The sequence below is a fragment of the Herpailurus yagouaroundi genome, unplaced genomic scaffold (assembly GCF_014898765.1).
Source record: "Herpailurus yagouaroundi ecotype Mexico unplaced genomic scaffold, PumYag 163, whole genome shotgun sequence".
NCBI classification, from domain to species: Eukaryota; Metazoa; Chordata; class Mammalia; order Carnivora; family Felidae; genus Herpailurus; species Herpailurus yagouaroundi.
The window spans coordinates 67809855-67824506 of NW_024412404.1; the positions used below are offsets into that span (position 1 = coordinate 67809855).

A 14652-nucleotide genomic window follows, 5' to 3' on the forward strand; every position below is an offset into this window, starting at 1 on the left:
CCCAAGAAGCCTGCGAGTTTCCGGCAAGGCCACCCTTGCTCCCGTCTTCACGGTGCCCGCTGTCCTGCACGCGGTCCGTTGCACGTTGGTGTCGTCAGAGACCCCGCGGGGCACGGATCCAAGAGCGCCAAGCCCTGCCTCCTGTAGGAGTGTGTTTGGGTAAATGTTCACTATATTCATGAGTTCTTCCTCAGGATTCCAGTGGTTTTCCGCCTTTGTTCCACAATGTTTGCCTTCTACTCATCCCTTGTGGGGGGGTTGGTGTGTATAGAATTAATTTTAGTTATGTCTCCTATCCTGCTTTGTGATCTAGGCAAACAGTGGAGCCGACCAAATGATCACAATAAGGAGCTAATTGAAAAAATCTAAATGTTACAACTATAAAAACATCATGTCGTTTGTTATTGTTTACACTGATTTTGTTGGGGGTTTTCTTTACCAAAAGAACCTACATAGACTCAAGAAGGTAATTTCTGAAAATATGGATCCAAAACAATAAGGTGACCAACACTCATCACCCTGCCTGGCCTCGGGCACCGGTACCAGTGCCCCACGGTGCTCTCGGCCGTCTCACTGCACAGGCACCTGCACACGCACACTGTTGCACACACGTGCACACGTATGAACACTCCGTGCCTCACTGTGAGGTGTTATTCCAATCCTGCCCCGCTCTTAGGTGCCCAGATCATCCCAAACCTCTGCTGTTCCAACAGCTTAAAGCAAGAATATCTGGCTGACAAACTGTTGGAAATTAAAAATAAAGATTATTTTTATGCTCAAGGATATTTTAAAAGGAGAGGAAGAAATGCTTCAAGATATCAAGCAGTAGAAGACTGTCTCGTGGTGTGCCAAAACCGCTAATACCAGAGAACCAGTGACTCGGGAATATTAATTTTCAGACAAATCATTATTTTAACAGAACTGCCAGGCGGAACAACTTGCTTCTGACCACGTCTAATCTGGTAAAATTGCTTTGGCCCAAGCGCAAGAAGCCTTGGCAGGAGGCACCAGGCAGCAGCGAGGAGGAGGCTGGCGAGGCCGGGCTGAGCCGGGCTGTGTTGGACCGGCAGCCTGGCAGGGCCACGTGCCCCAGGACCGGTGCAGGCCAAGCAGGTCAGACGGCGGGGCCAAGAGGCTGGAGCTGGGTCGAGGGCTCCTCGGTGGCTGATCTCCCGGGCCGGTCGCCAGGAAGAGGCTGCACCCCGCACAGCACAGACACATCCCCTCGGGCGCTGCACGGACTGCTCTGGGCCTGACCCTCACAGACACAGGGCACCAGGGGGTGACAAGTCACGGCAGTAGATGCGGGTGCTGGATGGAGGGCACGTGCGAGGGGGCAGGACTCCCAGGATCCTCTGAGCAGGACCCCGAGCTCCGCCTGCGTCTGCCACCCTGAACGGGGCTGCAGGGAACGGCCCTCGTAGAAGGGGACCCCCGGAGCCACCCCATCCACAGGGGCCCCAGATGGGAACCTGGGCCCACAGAGAGTGTCGGGCCCCAAGACACCGGCCCCCGTCCCAGCCGGCCCACAGCCTTCAGGAAGCACTAACTTCTGGTTAACTGTTCAGGTCTGGAAACTGGACTAGTCCTGGTGTAAAACCATCGGAGCCCTGGGTGTTCCCGCCTCTGTCTTGGTCCCGTGTGCAGCCGCGACGCCAGCTGGGCGGGAAGCAGTGGTCTGACTGGGAAAAGCCCACACACAGGCCCTGGTTAGGACGGCCGCACGTCTGCAGGAGACACACACCCTCCCGTCTCCACGGAGCCAACTCCGGGCTGGTGCCCTGCCGCCCCTCCTGGCGGCCCCGACCCCCAGGTGACCAGCTCTCACCCTACGAACGCACTGCTGCGTGCGAAGTTCCCCCCAGCAGACTCGCCCCGTGCCTGTGGCTGAGGTTCTGGGCCACCGTCGAGCCCAGGAGGTGTGGGTGCGGCTCCCTGAGTTCCTGGTCACGGACAGCACCCCTGGGTGGTGCCCATGTGGCTGCTGTGTGTCCTACCCCTGGGGTCAGAAGACTAAGAAGGGGCAGAAAATGCGATTTGAGGGAGACGAGACTAAACACACAAGAGCAACCTGGGGGCTGCTGCGTGCCCCCCCCACCGCCTGCCCCCCAGAGTCTGCAAGGGGCTGGGGCCCAAGGAGCCCTGGGGGGGGCCCTGCTCAGACTGCCCCCACCCTGGAGCCCGACCCCGCAGGACACCTTCCAGAGGTGAACCCTGAAAACACTTCCACAGACTGCGAATGGTCTGGTAGATGGGAGTTAGCACGAAACACCCCGTGGCCTCCGTGTGACCTCCCCGTGGCCTTGGGCAGCGGCCTGACTCCTCCTGGGAGCTCGACAAGTTTGTTAGTTTCATTGTTTGGGTCTCAAACTAGGCTCCACTTCAGGGCAGAATGAATCTGTTGAGGCAAATCTTTGTGAGAAATGGTCTGCACAGATGCAAACTGACGCCTGAGGGGGCGGGGCTGGTTGCCACGGCAACGGGAGAGCCGGTTTTGATTCCGCTTCGTGAGCCTCGGATGCTAAGTGCGCCGAGAGCCCGCGTCCTGCACCCCCCAGGGCCAGGCTGCGCTCTCACCCGGAAACACGTCTCCAGCAACCGTGGGCTTCTGCTTTCAGGTTCCCAGGACCCTTGCGGTGGCTGGAAAGCGGGTACCCGCAAAAGTCCCCAAAATGTTCTGAGAGGAGGCAAGTCTGGCCTGAGCCATTCTAGCCACCTGAGCTGGCGCTCCCCACGGACAGAGGGAAGTCAGCACCGGAGTTTCCCCGAGCCCCTCTGTACTGGCTCCGTCACCGTGCTGACACCCCCAGCCGTCCGTCACCCTTTGAGTCCATCCACTGTGAGGCTGGTCTTGAGACGGCCCCACCGTCCTCCTCAGACTGTTTCCTCCTCTCCCGTGAATGGCTGAATGGCTGCCGGTTCCGGAAGCCGGCAGGTGCAGAGAAAGGCCACCCACCAAGCACGTGCCCTGGTCGTAGGGACCCAGGACACTGGACACTGGCCGTTCAGCACGGCAGAAGCATCCAGCCAGCTCGATCCGAGCAGCAGGGTGGACTCGGCCCCCTGGGGCTACGCTCCCTGACTAGGCAAACCCCTAGTTGGAAGTCCCACGCGGGGCCTGAGCAGGCCGCCGTGCTGTCCTGCACAGAAAGCCCCAGCCGTCCACCTCTGAGTCAGAAACAACGTTCCCCAGACGAAGGAAACCACTCTCAGTGGAACGAACAGCTCAGGCAGTGGATAGGAGGTCAGGGCTGGACGTCCAGAGGTCAGTGTTGCCTCCCATGCGGACAGAGCGCAGACCCACGCCTGCGGTGAGCCCTTCTGTACAGAGGCCTGAACTCAGAATGTGCCAGAACCCTGGCCTTCCTGCAGGAAGCGGAGCCAAGAGCTCCCTGCGGAGACGCTGGTCCTGGAAAGAACTGAGACACGCCCCCCCGCCCCCCTGCAAGTATCAGGAGCGAGTGCCTGGTGCCGCCGTAAGAAGGCCTGAGCCCTAGAACACTTGTTTCGCTCAGAGCCTTTGGTGCGCTGGGAGCGATGAGAAGTATGTGACAACTGTCTCTGTGGCCCCGATCCCCTGAGGCCCCAAGAGCAACATGGGGGCACGTCCCTCCCGAGCAAGCATGGTGCCATGACTTCCGTGCAGCCATATCAAGCAGGGTCCCTCCTTGTTCTCCAAGCCGAGGACGTTGTCTCATTAGAGAGAAGATCTGAGGCTCTCCACGATGGCCGGTCACACTGAGCCCTGGACCCACAGTCCCTGACCCTCCGGGGGCGGGGGGGCAGGGGGACAACCAGGCAGGCTCCACGGAACGACAGCAAAGGGGGTCTGACCGCTGGTGCCCCTGTTTCTCCATCTCACAGCTGTGCTGCCCTGTGCTGGGTACAGATGGCCTCTGGCATGTGTGAGGGGATGCCGTGCCCCGCCCCCACCTGCTGCCCCAGGCCTGGGTCTGTAACAGATGTCCTGCCGTGTGCAGTCCTGAGGCTGTGCACCGGGCACTCAGAGGGGCGATGGCAGGGCAGGTGTGGGCGGGCGGGGGTAGCGGTGCCCCTCACAAAGCCAGAGGCCCTCCGATGAGGCGCCTCCGACAGCCCTCAGTGTGGGGCAGCCCAGCGATTCCAGAGGGACACCCCACCTGCACCCAGGTGTGGAGTCTGGGTGTGGCCCCCTGGATGCAGGCCCCAGAGTGCAGGGTCTGGACGTGCCCTTCGAGGGCAGCACTGAGGCCTGACTAGAGGGGCTGCTGGGGGCATCCAGGGCTGGGCTGGCCCGGTCCTCTGCCTCCCAATAACCTCTTCTGTAAGTTCTCCCAGAAGCTGCCTTTTTGGGATTCAGGAGGCCCTGGTTCTGGTCCTACCACCTCTGCTCTGAGGCCAGGGCAAATCACAGGCTCTTGGGACGGAGCACAAGGCTGTGCACAGAGCAAGAGACTGCCGGCGGCCGCCAGCAATGCCCCTCCTCTGTGCCCTTCCCACCACCCTTCTGCCATCTCCGGGCTGGGAGCCCTGGTGAGGGATTGGCCCGTGTTCATGTCATGCCCTGAACGTGGACGGTCTTTGTGGAGGGATCGACAGGTGGACAAGCCCCATGGGGCCGCCCAGCAGTCCGGGCTGAACCCTGAGCTCACAGCAGGCTTTCCCGCCTTCCTTCTTGCCCCACTTGTCCAGAACAAAAGCCGGGGCCCCCCACCCCCAGGGGAGCAATCCCGGAAAGCTGGGGCGGGTCAGGGCTTGGGGGCGGACACCCACATTGCCGCACACTCTTCACCCCTCTGGGTTTCACATTCCTTGTCCAGATCCCAGGCCTCATCACTGCGTCCCACAGAGAAGCATGGGGAACACAGCCCCCAGAGGCAAGGGCCACGAGCTGAGAAAGTCGTGAATCTTAGTGATGCCCCAGAGTCCAGGCCCAGGCCCTCCAGAATTGGGGGGGGGGGGGGGGAGGGGCTCTCCCGAGCAGGCACCAGTGTCCTGACCTTCCAGCCGGGAGGGAAGAGCGTGGGCCTCCCCCGAGCTCACACGTGTCTGCCGAGCACAGTCCCCAGGCCCCCCAGCCGCACCCTACTGGGGGCACAGAGCCAGAAGCCCTCACAGGGGTCGTGCTGGCTGCAAAGCCCACCCGCGTCCCCGGGTCTCACCTGTCCTCCACCCCCCAGCACCCGGCCCGACGGGGGGCTGGGCCAGGACCCTGGATGGGGCGGGGGGCCTCTCTGTGCAAGGCCACGGCCCACCCACACCGGCAGGCAATTTGGATGTGAGAATATTTTAATACAAGGACTATGAGAATTCCTCTGAACTCTGGTTTCTTGCTCACATTTCTGTTCCTGGAGCCTTCAACGGACAAGGATTTTCTTTAAAAATAAAGTGAAATCATCCAGTCCTCCTTCCGCCTCCTTTCAGGGAAGTGCTTTAATGTGAGTTGTCCGATTCTGTTGGAAGCGGAGGCAAAACCTGGCCGGTTGTCTCTTTAAATCGGCTCTGCAGTGTGCCGGGCGGCCGGCGGGGCTGGGAAGAACCATTCTGCCCTGCCGCAGGGAGCCGGGCCACAGCCCGCCCAGCGCCATCAGCGCCTCCCCCATCCCCATGGTTACGGCTCCTGCTTCCCGGCCCGGTCCCCGTGCCCGGCTGTCGCCCGCCCTCCGAAGCAGGCGCAGAGGCGGCTGGCGGTCCCCACGCGGAGCTCTGGAAGCCACCCGCGGAGAATTGCATTGAATGTCTGCGGGTCCTGGCTCTGACTCACTCTCTCGGTGCAGTGCCCGTGGCGCCGTGGCCGGGCTGCAGTCTTGCAATCTGTTGATAACTCCACTTGCTAGCTCGGAATGGAAAACTGCTCCCCGGCACAGAGAACTCGCCACAGCCCGTCGGCACCGCGCAGCGCAGCGCCGGGGCTCCTGCTGCCTCTGCCTGAATAGGTGAGAAGTTGGGCTGCGTTTCCCGGGGCTGCGTGGCGGGTGGGCCCGGGCAGGGAGGCAGCGCGGCGGGCAGGGTCGGAACCCTCCGGCCACGGCGTCCACTCCCCCAGCCGTTGCTCGGGCATCAGCGCCGAGCGGGCTGGGGCGGTTCCTGCTGTTCCGGATGCAGATGCTGTATAACTTTGGGTTCCGCGGAAGGCGCGGAGCCACCACCGAGATGGCGCGTCTGGGGGGCGACGCCGGCCCCTGTGTCTGCCGGCCCGGGGCTGGCCGATCGTGGGGACGGCGAGTCGAGGCTTCTTCAGTTCCCTGACTTAAGCTGACAGACATGTTTCGGGGCCGAGCTGCGTGTGCTGGGCGGCGAGCCGAGGCCGGCTCCCAACGTGGGGAAGGCAGTGCTCCGGGAGGGCTGCCCGAGGTCCCTGCGGCTCCTGAGCCCCCCACCAGAGCCCGGCAGACACGGCAGGCCCCCCGCATGCCCCTGGCAATGCAGCCCCCGGCCCGACGCTCCGACCGGCTGGCCGGGTGGGATGGCCATGGGGGGGGGGGGGGGGGCGCGACGCCTGGCTGAGGCCCCAGGGACCCTCCACCCTGCCCTAACCGTGCCCTGTCTTCACAGATGGGGACAACCTCGTGACCCTCACCCGCCCCACCGTCGCCCTGAGGCCCCTGGCCCCGGGCTGGACCCCACAGCCACTGTGTGGGACCTTGACCTTCGGGACGGCCATGGAGGCCGGCGGGGAGGAGGGTGCCACATAATCAGCTCAGCGGCGACCCCGCTCCGTCTGCACTCTGGCTGCAGGAGCTTCTCAGGGCTCATGGTGAGTACGCGCCCCCCGGGCAGCGGGGCCCGGCCACCCCTGTCCGTGGAGTTACCACGTGGCCAGTTAGCAGCATCGGGCCCCGGTGTCCAGGGCTGCCCGCCGGCTGCTCTGCTGTGGGCTTGCTCGGCGTCGATCATACTAATTAGTGGCAGGCATGCTGCAATGTGGAGCCATTTAATCATGGGAGGAGATACGGCCCTGGGTCCCTCCCCCAGGGCTCGGGTGCAGGACCGGGGAGGCCTTCCCTGGCCCCTGGCCGGGGTCACTGCCCCTCCTGTCCGAGGCCGTCGTGTGCAGTGCTCCCAGGGCAGCTCCGCCAGCCCCTTCCCATCAGAAAGTGGGCTGCACGGCAGGGAAACGTGGGTGGGCTTCAGAAGCACGTAGAGCAGACGGGGGCAGGACGCCTCTGTCACCAGAAAAGGGGGCACGGCTGCTGTGGGCAGGGCCATGAGGGGACTCGTCCCGGAGGCTCGTGCAGCCTGGATATGGTCGCTGCCGGCTTGCGTTCCGGGAAGGCTGGTGGCCGGGTAAATAATGCGTTGTGTGTGTTTGTGAAGGACGGTGGTGGAGGGCCCAGCGCGTGCAGGGAATGCCGATAGCCACAGGACACGTGGCCGGCAGCAGCCGTGGCTCGGACGCCAGCAATGACTCAAAAGCACACCGATTGTCTGCTTCATGGGGGGGGGTGGGGGGTCTGTCTGAGTCACTTGTTCGTTTCCTTCCTGTTCTACTCGAGACGCCCAAACAAGGTCGGGCTTGTGGCCAAGACTCAGCATTGTGCATGCCACTGCTCCAAGCCTCGCCGGCCGGGAGGGTGACAAGCAGCCTAGAGGTTGTGCGTCCAGGCTCACCACTCCTGGGGAGGCTGCCGGCCTGGCCGGGGCCCCAGCTTTTTAGGGGACCCAGGGTGCCTTGCCAAACAGGGCTGCCCCCCCCCCTTGGCATTTTTCCAGCTTTTCACCCTTAGGTTAGAGCCTTATTTGCAAATGGAACCTGTCATTTGCAGACAAAGGGTGAGCTCAGAGGTGTTGCAAGAGGCTGGGGGGGCGGGGGGGGGGGGGACCCTGCAGCAGCTTCCCTGGCCTCTCCGAGCACCGCTGTGTGACCCTCCCCATGTCCACTCTGCGTCCCGTCTATACTCTGCCTTCAGTCCCCAGTGACTGTGTTCTGGTCCCAGACGCTGGACACTGGCCAGCCCAGGACAGTGAAAACTGGCGGGTTACACTTGCCCGGAGGGTTTAGGATCTCCGCAGTTCGTTGGGCTTTGATTCTTAACAAATAACGTTTACACTGGAGAGTCTCCAGAAGAAATGGAGAGCCCAGCCCAGCGTGGGGGCCGCTCTGCTGCAAATGCTTCCCTGCGTGTGTCCCTGAGACTGTAGTGTGGACACCTGCGTGGCTTCACCCCAGGGGCCCAGGGCACAAGGAAGACCAGAGGCTGTGGCCAGCAGGGTGGCCCGCCCCTGCCCGCCCACACTGCTGCACTCACACCACCAGCCAGACATGTGCCGGGGCTGGCGGTCCGCTTCCCTGACACCGAGGCCAGCCACCCGCTTTCTGGCTCCTGAGCGTTAAGACGCACGGTCTTGCGGAAGCGCTTCGGGGGCCACGCTGACGCCTGCGTTACACTGAGGCTCTGTCCTCCCTCCTGGACAGGCGCCCCGTCTGCTGTCAGTGTGCCGGTGGGACCGTGAAGGCACAGGCAGCCCGGACGCTCCCCTGTGGGGCCTGCAGGACACAGGCCACCAGCATGGCTGTTAGCAAACGGGGCAGGTGTGGACAGTGGCCCTGTTGGTATTCAGGTCCGAGCAGCTGCCAGACAGGCATTGCTTTGCACCTCGTGGCCTTCTGTGATCCGCACAGTTTCCTCCCCAAAGCTCGGTGGCATCTTGGAAGGGAGTAAGAGGTTGTCCGAAGTTGTGCGCTTTCTTCCTGTTTCCTTTCACAGCGTAGGTCTCGTGGTTCACCCGAGGAGCGGCGTGGTCGCTGTGAGGGAGGCCACGTTCATTTTGCACAAGCTCTGCCTTCCCGGCCACACCCCCCGTGGCTGACAAGGCGTCGTGGGGACTCCTCTGATCACTGGGACATCAAGGGGACTTCAGAGGACAGGTCCATCCGCTCACTAATGTTGAGCCCAAGAGGCAGAGACCCCCCCTTCAGTGGCTTCACTTTGGTATGACCCAGACCCAGCAGGTGCCAGCGGCTGCCAAGGACCCCACGGAGCTCGCACTCGCCCTGAATTCAGGGCTGACCGCAATGTCATCAGACTATCCTTTGTCACGTCCAGCAGGGGCTGGAAGCCAGGACAGGGTGAGAAGCCAGGCCTGCCCCCAGCTCTGCTTGGAGCAGAGGAGTCCCAAAGACACAGGACACCCCTTTTCTGCACATCAGCACCCCAACATTTGAAAAAGCAACAATGGAATTAAAACCCCTGAAAAGACCATGGACGTAGAGGCCTGAGGGGCAGGGACCGGCGCAGTCCCTGTGCTATATTGCCCACACGGGGAAAGTGTGACAGAAACACCCACCAGCTGTACAAATGTGACGTCCAGTGAGGATAATTTGTGCTCCAGAGGAATAAATTACTTACCTTTTGCCTCTGCGTCCCTCCGGGACGCTGCCATGGACGGACCAATAAGATACAGTGATCATTAAAAACTCAGACAAGGGGCGTTGGGGGCTAACAGCGAGATCAGTCTCGGTCGGTACAGAGCAGAGGCAGAGAGGACGGCGAGGAGGGTCTGCGCCTCCTGGGGAGAAGAGCCCCTTCCCTGCGCCCCGCAGCTGGCCCCTGACTTAAGACCTCCCTCCTCCTTCCTTCCTGTCTCTCTTAACATCTAGGTGATTTATTTGCAAAACATACCAAAAGACACACCCAACTACAATAATGATAAAGCATAAAAGGAGGGTAAGCCTCAGGACCAGGGGAAATGCCCGCAAACCCCAGACCAGGGCTCTGCGCCTCCAGGCTCCACGGAGGACACAGGCCAGCCCGTGGGACGATGGAGCCTCGGTTTCCCAGAAGGAGAGACATGGCCACGCAGCTTGGAAAGGCAGAGCAGTGAGCAGGGACAGCGGGCTGGGGGCCACAGCGGTGGGAGCGGCTGTCTGGACTGAGCCCAGCCTCTCGGGCGTGAGGTCTGTTCTGGTCTGAAGGGCCCCGGAGGGACGTGTCCCGGGGAGTCAGCCCCGCACACCACGAGGATTTTGTCCGTGGGACACTTGCAGCGCGGGCCCTCCGGGAGGAACCTGTGCATGTGTGAACCCTAAAATATAAAATAGTGTCTCCCTTTTGCCTTCCCTGCTTTGACTTTTAAGCGTCATCTCTAAAAATGTAGAAGGCAGCCTTGGTCACTAACTTGCAGGAAGAAAGTAGAAGCCGAAAGGAAGTGAGGCTCTGTTTCCGCTACAACTCACTTGGCACAGCTCTTCTGGGATCAGAAGCCTCCCTTGCTGCCTCGCTCAAAGCCAGGCCCTCGGATGGCGACGCATCCCTGAAGCAGGGTGACCTCGGCCGTGCGTGAGCTGGCCCGGGCGCCGCAATCGGGACACGCTGTGTCTCGAACTGACCTCCCGACGCGTTTGCCTGTGGCGGGAGCGGTGGTCTCATTTCCCCTGGCTCAGCATGAAGTGTGTGTGGATAAGACTTGGCGGGTAGGATGCGCTCGAACGTAAGCTCTGTGATGAGGGTCCTGGCCACCGGACGCACTTCTCCAACCCTGGGCACACATGCAGGGCGGGGACGCGGGGCACCAGGCGTCGCTGCAGACTTTGCCTTCCTCTCCCGCCGTCCCTGCCCCCACCTCCAACCAAGAGTCAGGGCTGCGAACACGGCAGGAAGGCGGGGGTCTCTGGGGGAGTGGTGACGGAGCCCCAAGACAGGGCACGAAGGGACTGCGAGTCCCCGGAGGTGTGGGCCCACCCCAGGCCTCAGCCCGAGGCGTGCCGAGCACACTGGTGAGAAAACATGCTTGGGTTGGGCTCCGCCAGCAGCTTGCTCACATTATGTGCACAGGAACCCGGTCCCAGCAGCCAGGGGGCTCCAAGAGAAGTGCCAGTGTTTTTTAGACACCAGGTTAAAAGCCATCGTCTTTGTGAAAAGAACTAATTATGCACACGAGGGCCCGGGCACGTCTCTGGGACGCGATCAGGCCTGACTTGCGAAGAGCCTGCCGGGCCCGCTCCACACCTGTCAGCAGCGTCCAACTCTCAGAAGAAATGGACAGTGAGAAGATCATCTGATATCAGGATTTGACCACAGAAACTTGCTTTCCTCGACTTTTGCAGTGATTTTTCCATTGGCTGGAAGCTGGCGCTGGCCGCCTGTGACAAGTGTCAAACCCTTGGGGCTCTCTGGAGCCACAGGGCGCGCCCTTCCCACCATCACGCACGGCAAGCGCTCCAGAACTTGGGATGCTGGGTGTGTGAGCGCTTCCAGTGGACCGGGACACCAACAGGAGCCCAGCAGGCCCGTTCAGCTGGGACGCCCTGGCCCCGCTCCACCTTTCTTATAAAACACTTACTCTTGGGGGGCCTGGGTGGCTGAGTCAGTTGGGTGTCCTACTTCGGCTCAGACCATGATCTCACGGTTCATGAGTTCGAGCCCCGCGTCTGTGCTGACAGCTCACAGCCCCGAGCTGCTTCGGATACTGTGTCTCCCTCGCTCTGTGCCCCTCCCCCACTCATGCTCGGTCTCTCTCTCTCTCAAAAATAAATAAAAACATTAAAAATTTAAAAACAAAAAACACCTTTTCCTTTTTCAGCAACAGGCAATTAAGTCCCACGTCACGGAAACCTGTCCTCACACGGACAGAAGTTCTGTGTTGCAGGATGGAGGGCCCAGCAGGTGCCCGCCCCAGCCATCGAGGCCTGCCTGACGTGTGTACCTTAGGAGGAAGCCTCCATTAGCCATGGGTTAGTGGCCAGGGTGGGTAGCCCTGCAGGAACCCAGGCCGCAGACCCTCCCCCCGGGGCTGAGCCTCGGTGTCGGGGGGGGGTGGTGGGGGCCTGGTCAGCTGCATCAGGCAGGACACTCACTTCCCCAAGAGGGCCCTGGAACCCTGTCACCTTGAGGCCGGCCTCCTTGGCTGTCTCTCCTCCTGGGCTCGAAATTTCATGGGAATTGGGGCCACATGTGCAGCACGGGTCCTGCTGAAACCCCAGTCATCCCGACAGGAGTCCTCGGTGTTCTGTGCACGTCCACACCTGCCCTTCAGGCTTCCTGGCCGAAGGACAGTCAGGACCATAAGGGGATCACCACAGTGTCCAGCCCACGGCCTGCCGAGTGACACAGTGCCCCTCCTTCGGTTACATCGGGTCATCTGCTGGGCCAGGGGTGCTACTTCCGGCTCTGGTAGTCAGCTAGATCCCTCAGTGACCAGACAGGGAGGAGTCTGGGTCGTGTCCAGGTCACTTGGAACCTTTTCCCTGGTGACAGGATCCCATCTGCTATCATCATGGCAGCAGAGAGACCTCCTTGGAAAAGTCCCTGGCAGGAGCAGATAAGGGGACAGAGGCCATGGCTGGACACCAGGGTGGCCCTTTGGCTGTCCCCCGGCTGGCCAGGGCCTCATCTCAGCTGGACTGACAAGAAATTATCCCCCAGGAAATGAAGCAGGTTGAGCTCTTGGACATAGAAGCTTCCCGGCCATGGCGAGGCCAAGGCCCTGCAAGGACGATTTTCTCTCGGTTTCCCACGTGACTCAGGCTGGGCGCCTTCCTGGAGGAGCACCGGCCACCTCCCGCTGCGCTGACCACGCATCTAGACATGGCCCAGGGTGGGCACATCCACCACGGGCACGGCTGCTGACTCCCCACCCTGACCACAGCCTGTCCTCACAGTTGGGCAGCTCAGCACTGTCTCCCCAGGGTTCCCCGGGGCAGCCTCCATGGTCACAGCCCTCACCTGCCCTCACCTGCCCCCCAAGCCTGGCAAGTACCAAGGCCATGCTGGTAGAGCCCGCGGTTCAGAGCATGAGCTGAGGGGTCAAGACCTGGGGAAGGGGGCAGAGGGGACACAACCAGCACCCTGGGCTGGGGAGGGGCCTTAAAGTGCCCGGTGAGTGGGAGGGGGAGGGAGGCGGTAACCAGTGCCCTGGGAAGGAGTGGGGGTCCATCTCCAGAACCCCTTGGGAGGCCAGGGGATCTGCAACCAGCATCCCAGACAGAGCAGGTTAAAATAAAGAATTGTCTTTCTCTCTGTCCCGGAGCCTGGAAGTTCAAGATCAGATGTCACAGGGCTATGAGAAATAGCCCGCCGTGTAGACGGCTGCCTTCCTGCTGTGTCCTCAAATGGCCTTCCTCTGGGCAGGTCGTGTCCTAGTCTCCCTCTTATAAGGACGTGGGTCCTGTCGAACGAGGCCTCACCCTATGACCTCTTGTGATGGCCGTCACCTCCGTGACAGCCGCCTCCACTAGTCACATGGGGCACAAGGATGTCAGCCTGTGCTTCCGGGGACTTGGCTCAGTCCACAGCAGGGCTTCCCTGTGACGCTGCGAGTTACAACACAGGAAGTGTCTGGAGCGTTGCTCGGGGGGTCAGAGGGCAGAGGGCAAAGATGCACGAGGCCAGGGCTCCTGACTCCCAGCCCGTGGAGCCCGCACAGCAGACGAGGGTCTGTGCACTGGGGGCCCCTCCAGGGCTTTGTAGCTTGGAGCGCAGGCCGCGCAAACCCGCCCACGTGACCATGCGCTTTGGGGTCGTTTTTCCTATTGCTGGAGTTTTGGGAACGTGGTCCCGGCGCGTAAATCTCGTGCCAAGCGGGTGCTCTCCTGAGGGCCTCGGGGCCCTGCCGACCCATCACGGCAACTGCTTTTCCTCCACCGACCTGAGTCAGCTCCAGGGACTCGCTTGACACAAAATTCTCCTGGGGGATCTCGTGAAGCAGAATCTTGATGCGCGTGAGGCGGGACATCTGCACGGCTCCATCCAGACCCTCGCGCGGGCAGGTTTGGGGAGACAGCCGCGCTCCGAGAAAGCGTGGTGCCCGTCACAAACCTCCGCTCCACTCAGGAGCCACCTCCGACCGCTTTCAGGGGAGAGGCCAGACCTGGGGGGAGCCAGGTGGCTCCGCCAGGTGCACAGTTCCTCGCCACGTTGCCCACTCGTTCTGCTCTGTGCTCTATCCAGGATTTGAAAACCGTGCTCTCCCTGCCCCAGGACCCAGGGGAGTTCCTGCACCCCGTGGTGTATGCCTGCACCGCCGTCATGCTGCTCTGTCTCCTCGCCTCTGTCATCACTTACGTCGTGCACCAAAAGTAAGGCCCCACTCGGCACCAAGACTGCATGCTTCCACCTTCAAATGCAAAGCCTAAAACGAGACCCTCCCCACCCCACGTAGTGAGAAGTCCCTGGAAGGTACTTCACCGACCACCTGCCTACATGGCAGGCATGGCCAAATCCTCCGCTGAGTTTTCAAGGACAGCCATGCCCTTCCACTCCAGGCCTCCCCCAGGGCCACCTATGTTCTTATCAAAAGGGGTGAAATAGGTACTTCCTCCAATGGCCCAGGGTCAGTTCAGGTGCTCCAAGAGCCCACAGCCTTGGGAAGTTAGCATAGCTCGCGGAACCCTCACACACCTTTGCGTTGTGCCTTTTAATCTGGGGCGGGGCAGGGGGGTGTCTAGTTGTCTTTCTTCTGAGCTGGTTTCCTGGCCACCTCTGCCTGTGAGGGGAAATGACCTGGGGGTGTCTGCATCACTTGAAGATGCACTGTGAAATGTGAGGAGGGGTCTCTGCCATGGTCAGGATCAAGCCCATAATCAAAGTCATGAGCAAAGCCTAGACTGTGGGCATAACCAGTGATGAGAAGAGGCTTGAGTGTGTCCAAGGCCACAGTCATGGGGAGAGTGTTGGGCATATCCAAAGCCATGATCATGGGGAGAGGGTTGGGCATGTCCGAGGCCATGATCAT

General features: G+C 61.4%; 1 protein-coding gene across 1 annotated transcript in view; it reads left to right on the plus strand.

The window, feature by feature from the left end:
* The first annotated feature begins 5318 nt into the window (after positions 1–5318).
* The window catches only part of ADGRA1 (adhesion G protein-coupled receptor A1), a 32892-nt gene continuing 23558 nt past the window's right edge, over positions 5319–14652 (plus strand). Inside the window, exons 1-3 of the mRNA XM_040486867.1 lie at positions 5319–5915; positions 6535–6736; positions 13869–13996. Coding sequence (XP_040342801.1) covers positions 5716–5915; positions 6535–6736; positions 13869–13996 — 530 coding nt within the window. The 5' untranslated portion in view covers positions 5319–5715. The remainder of the gene's footprint in view (positions 5916–6534; positions 6737–13868; positions 13997–14652) is intronic.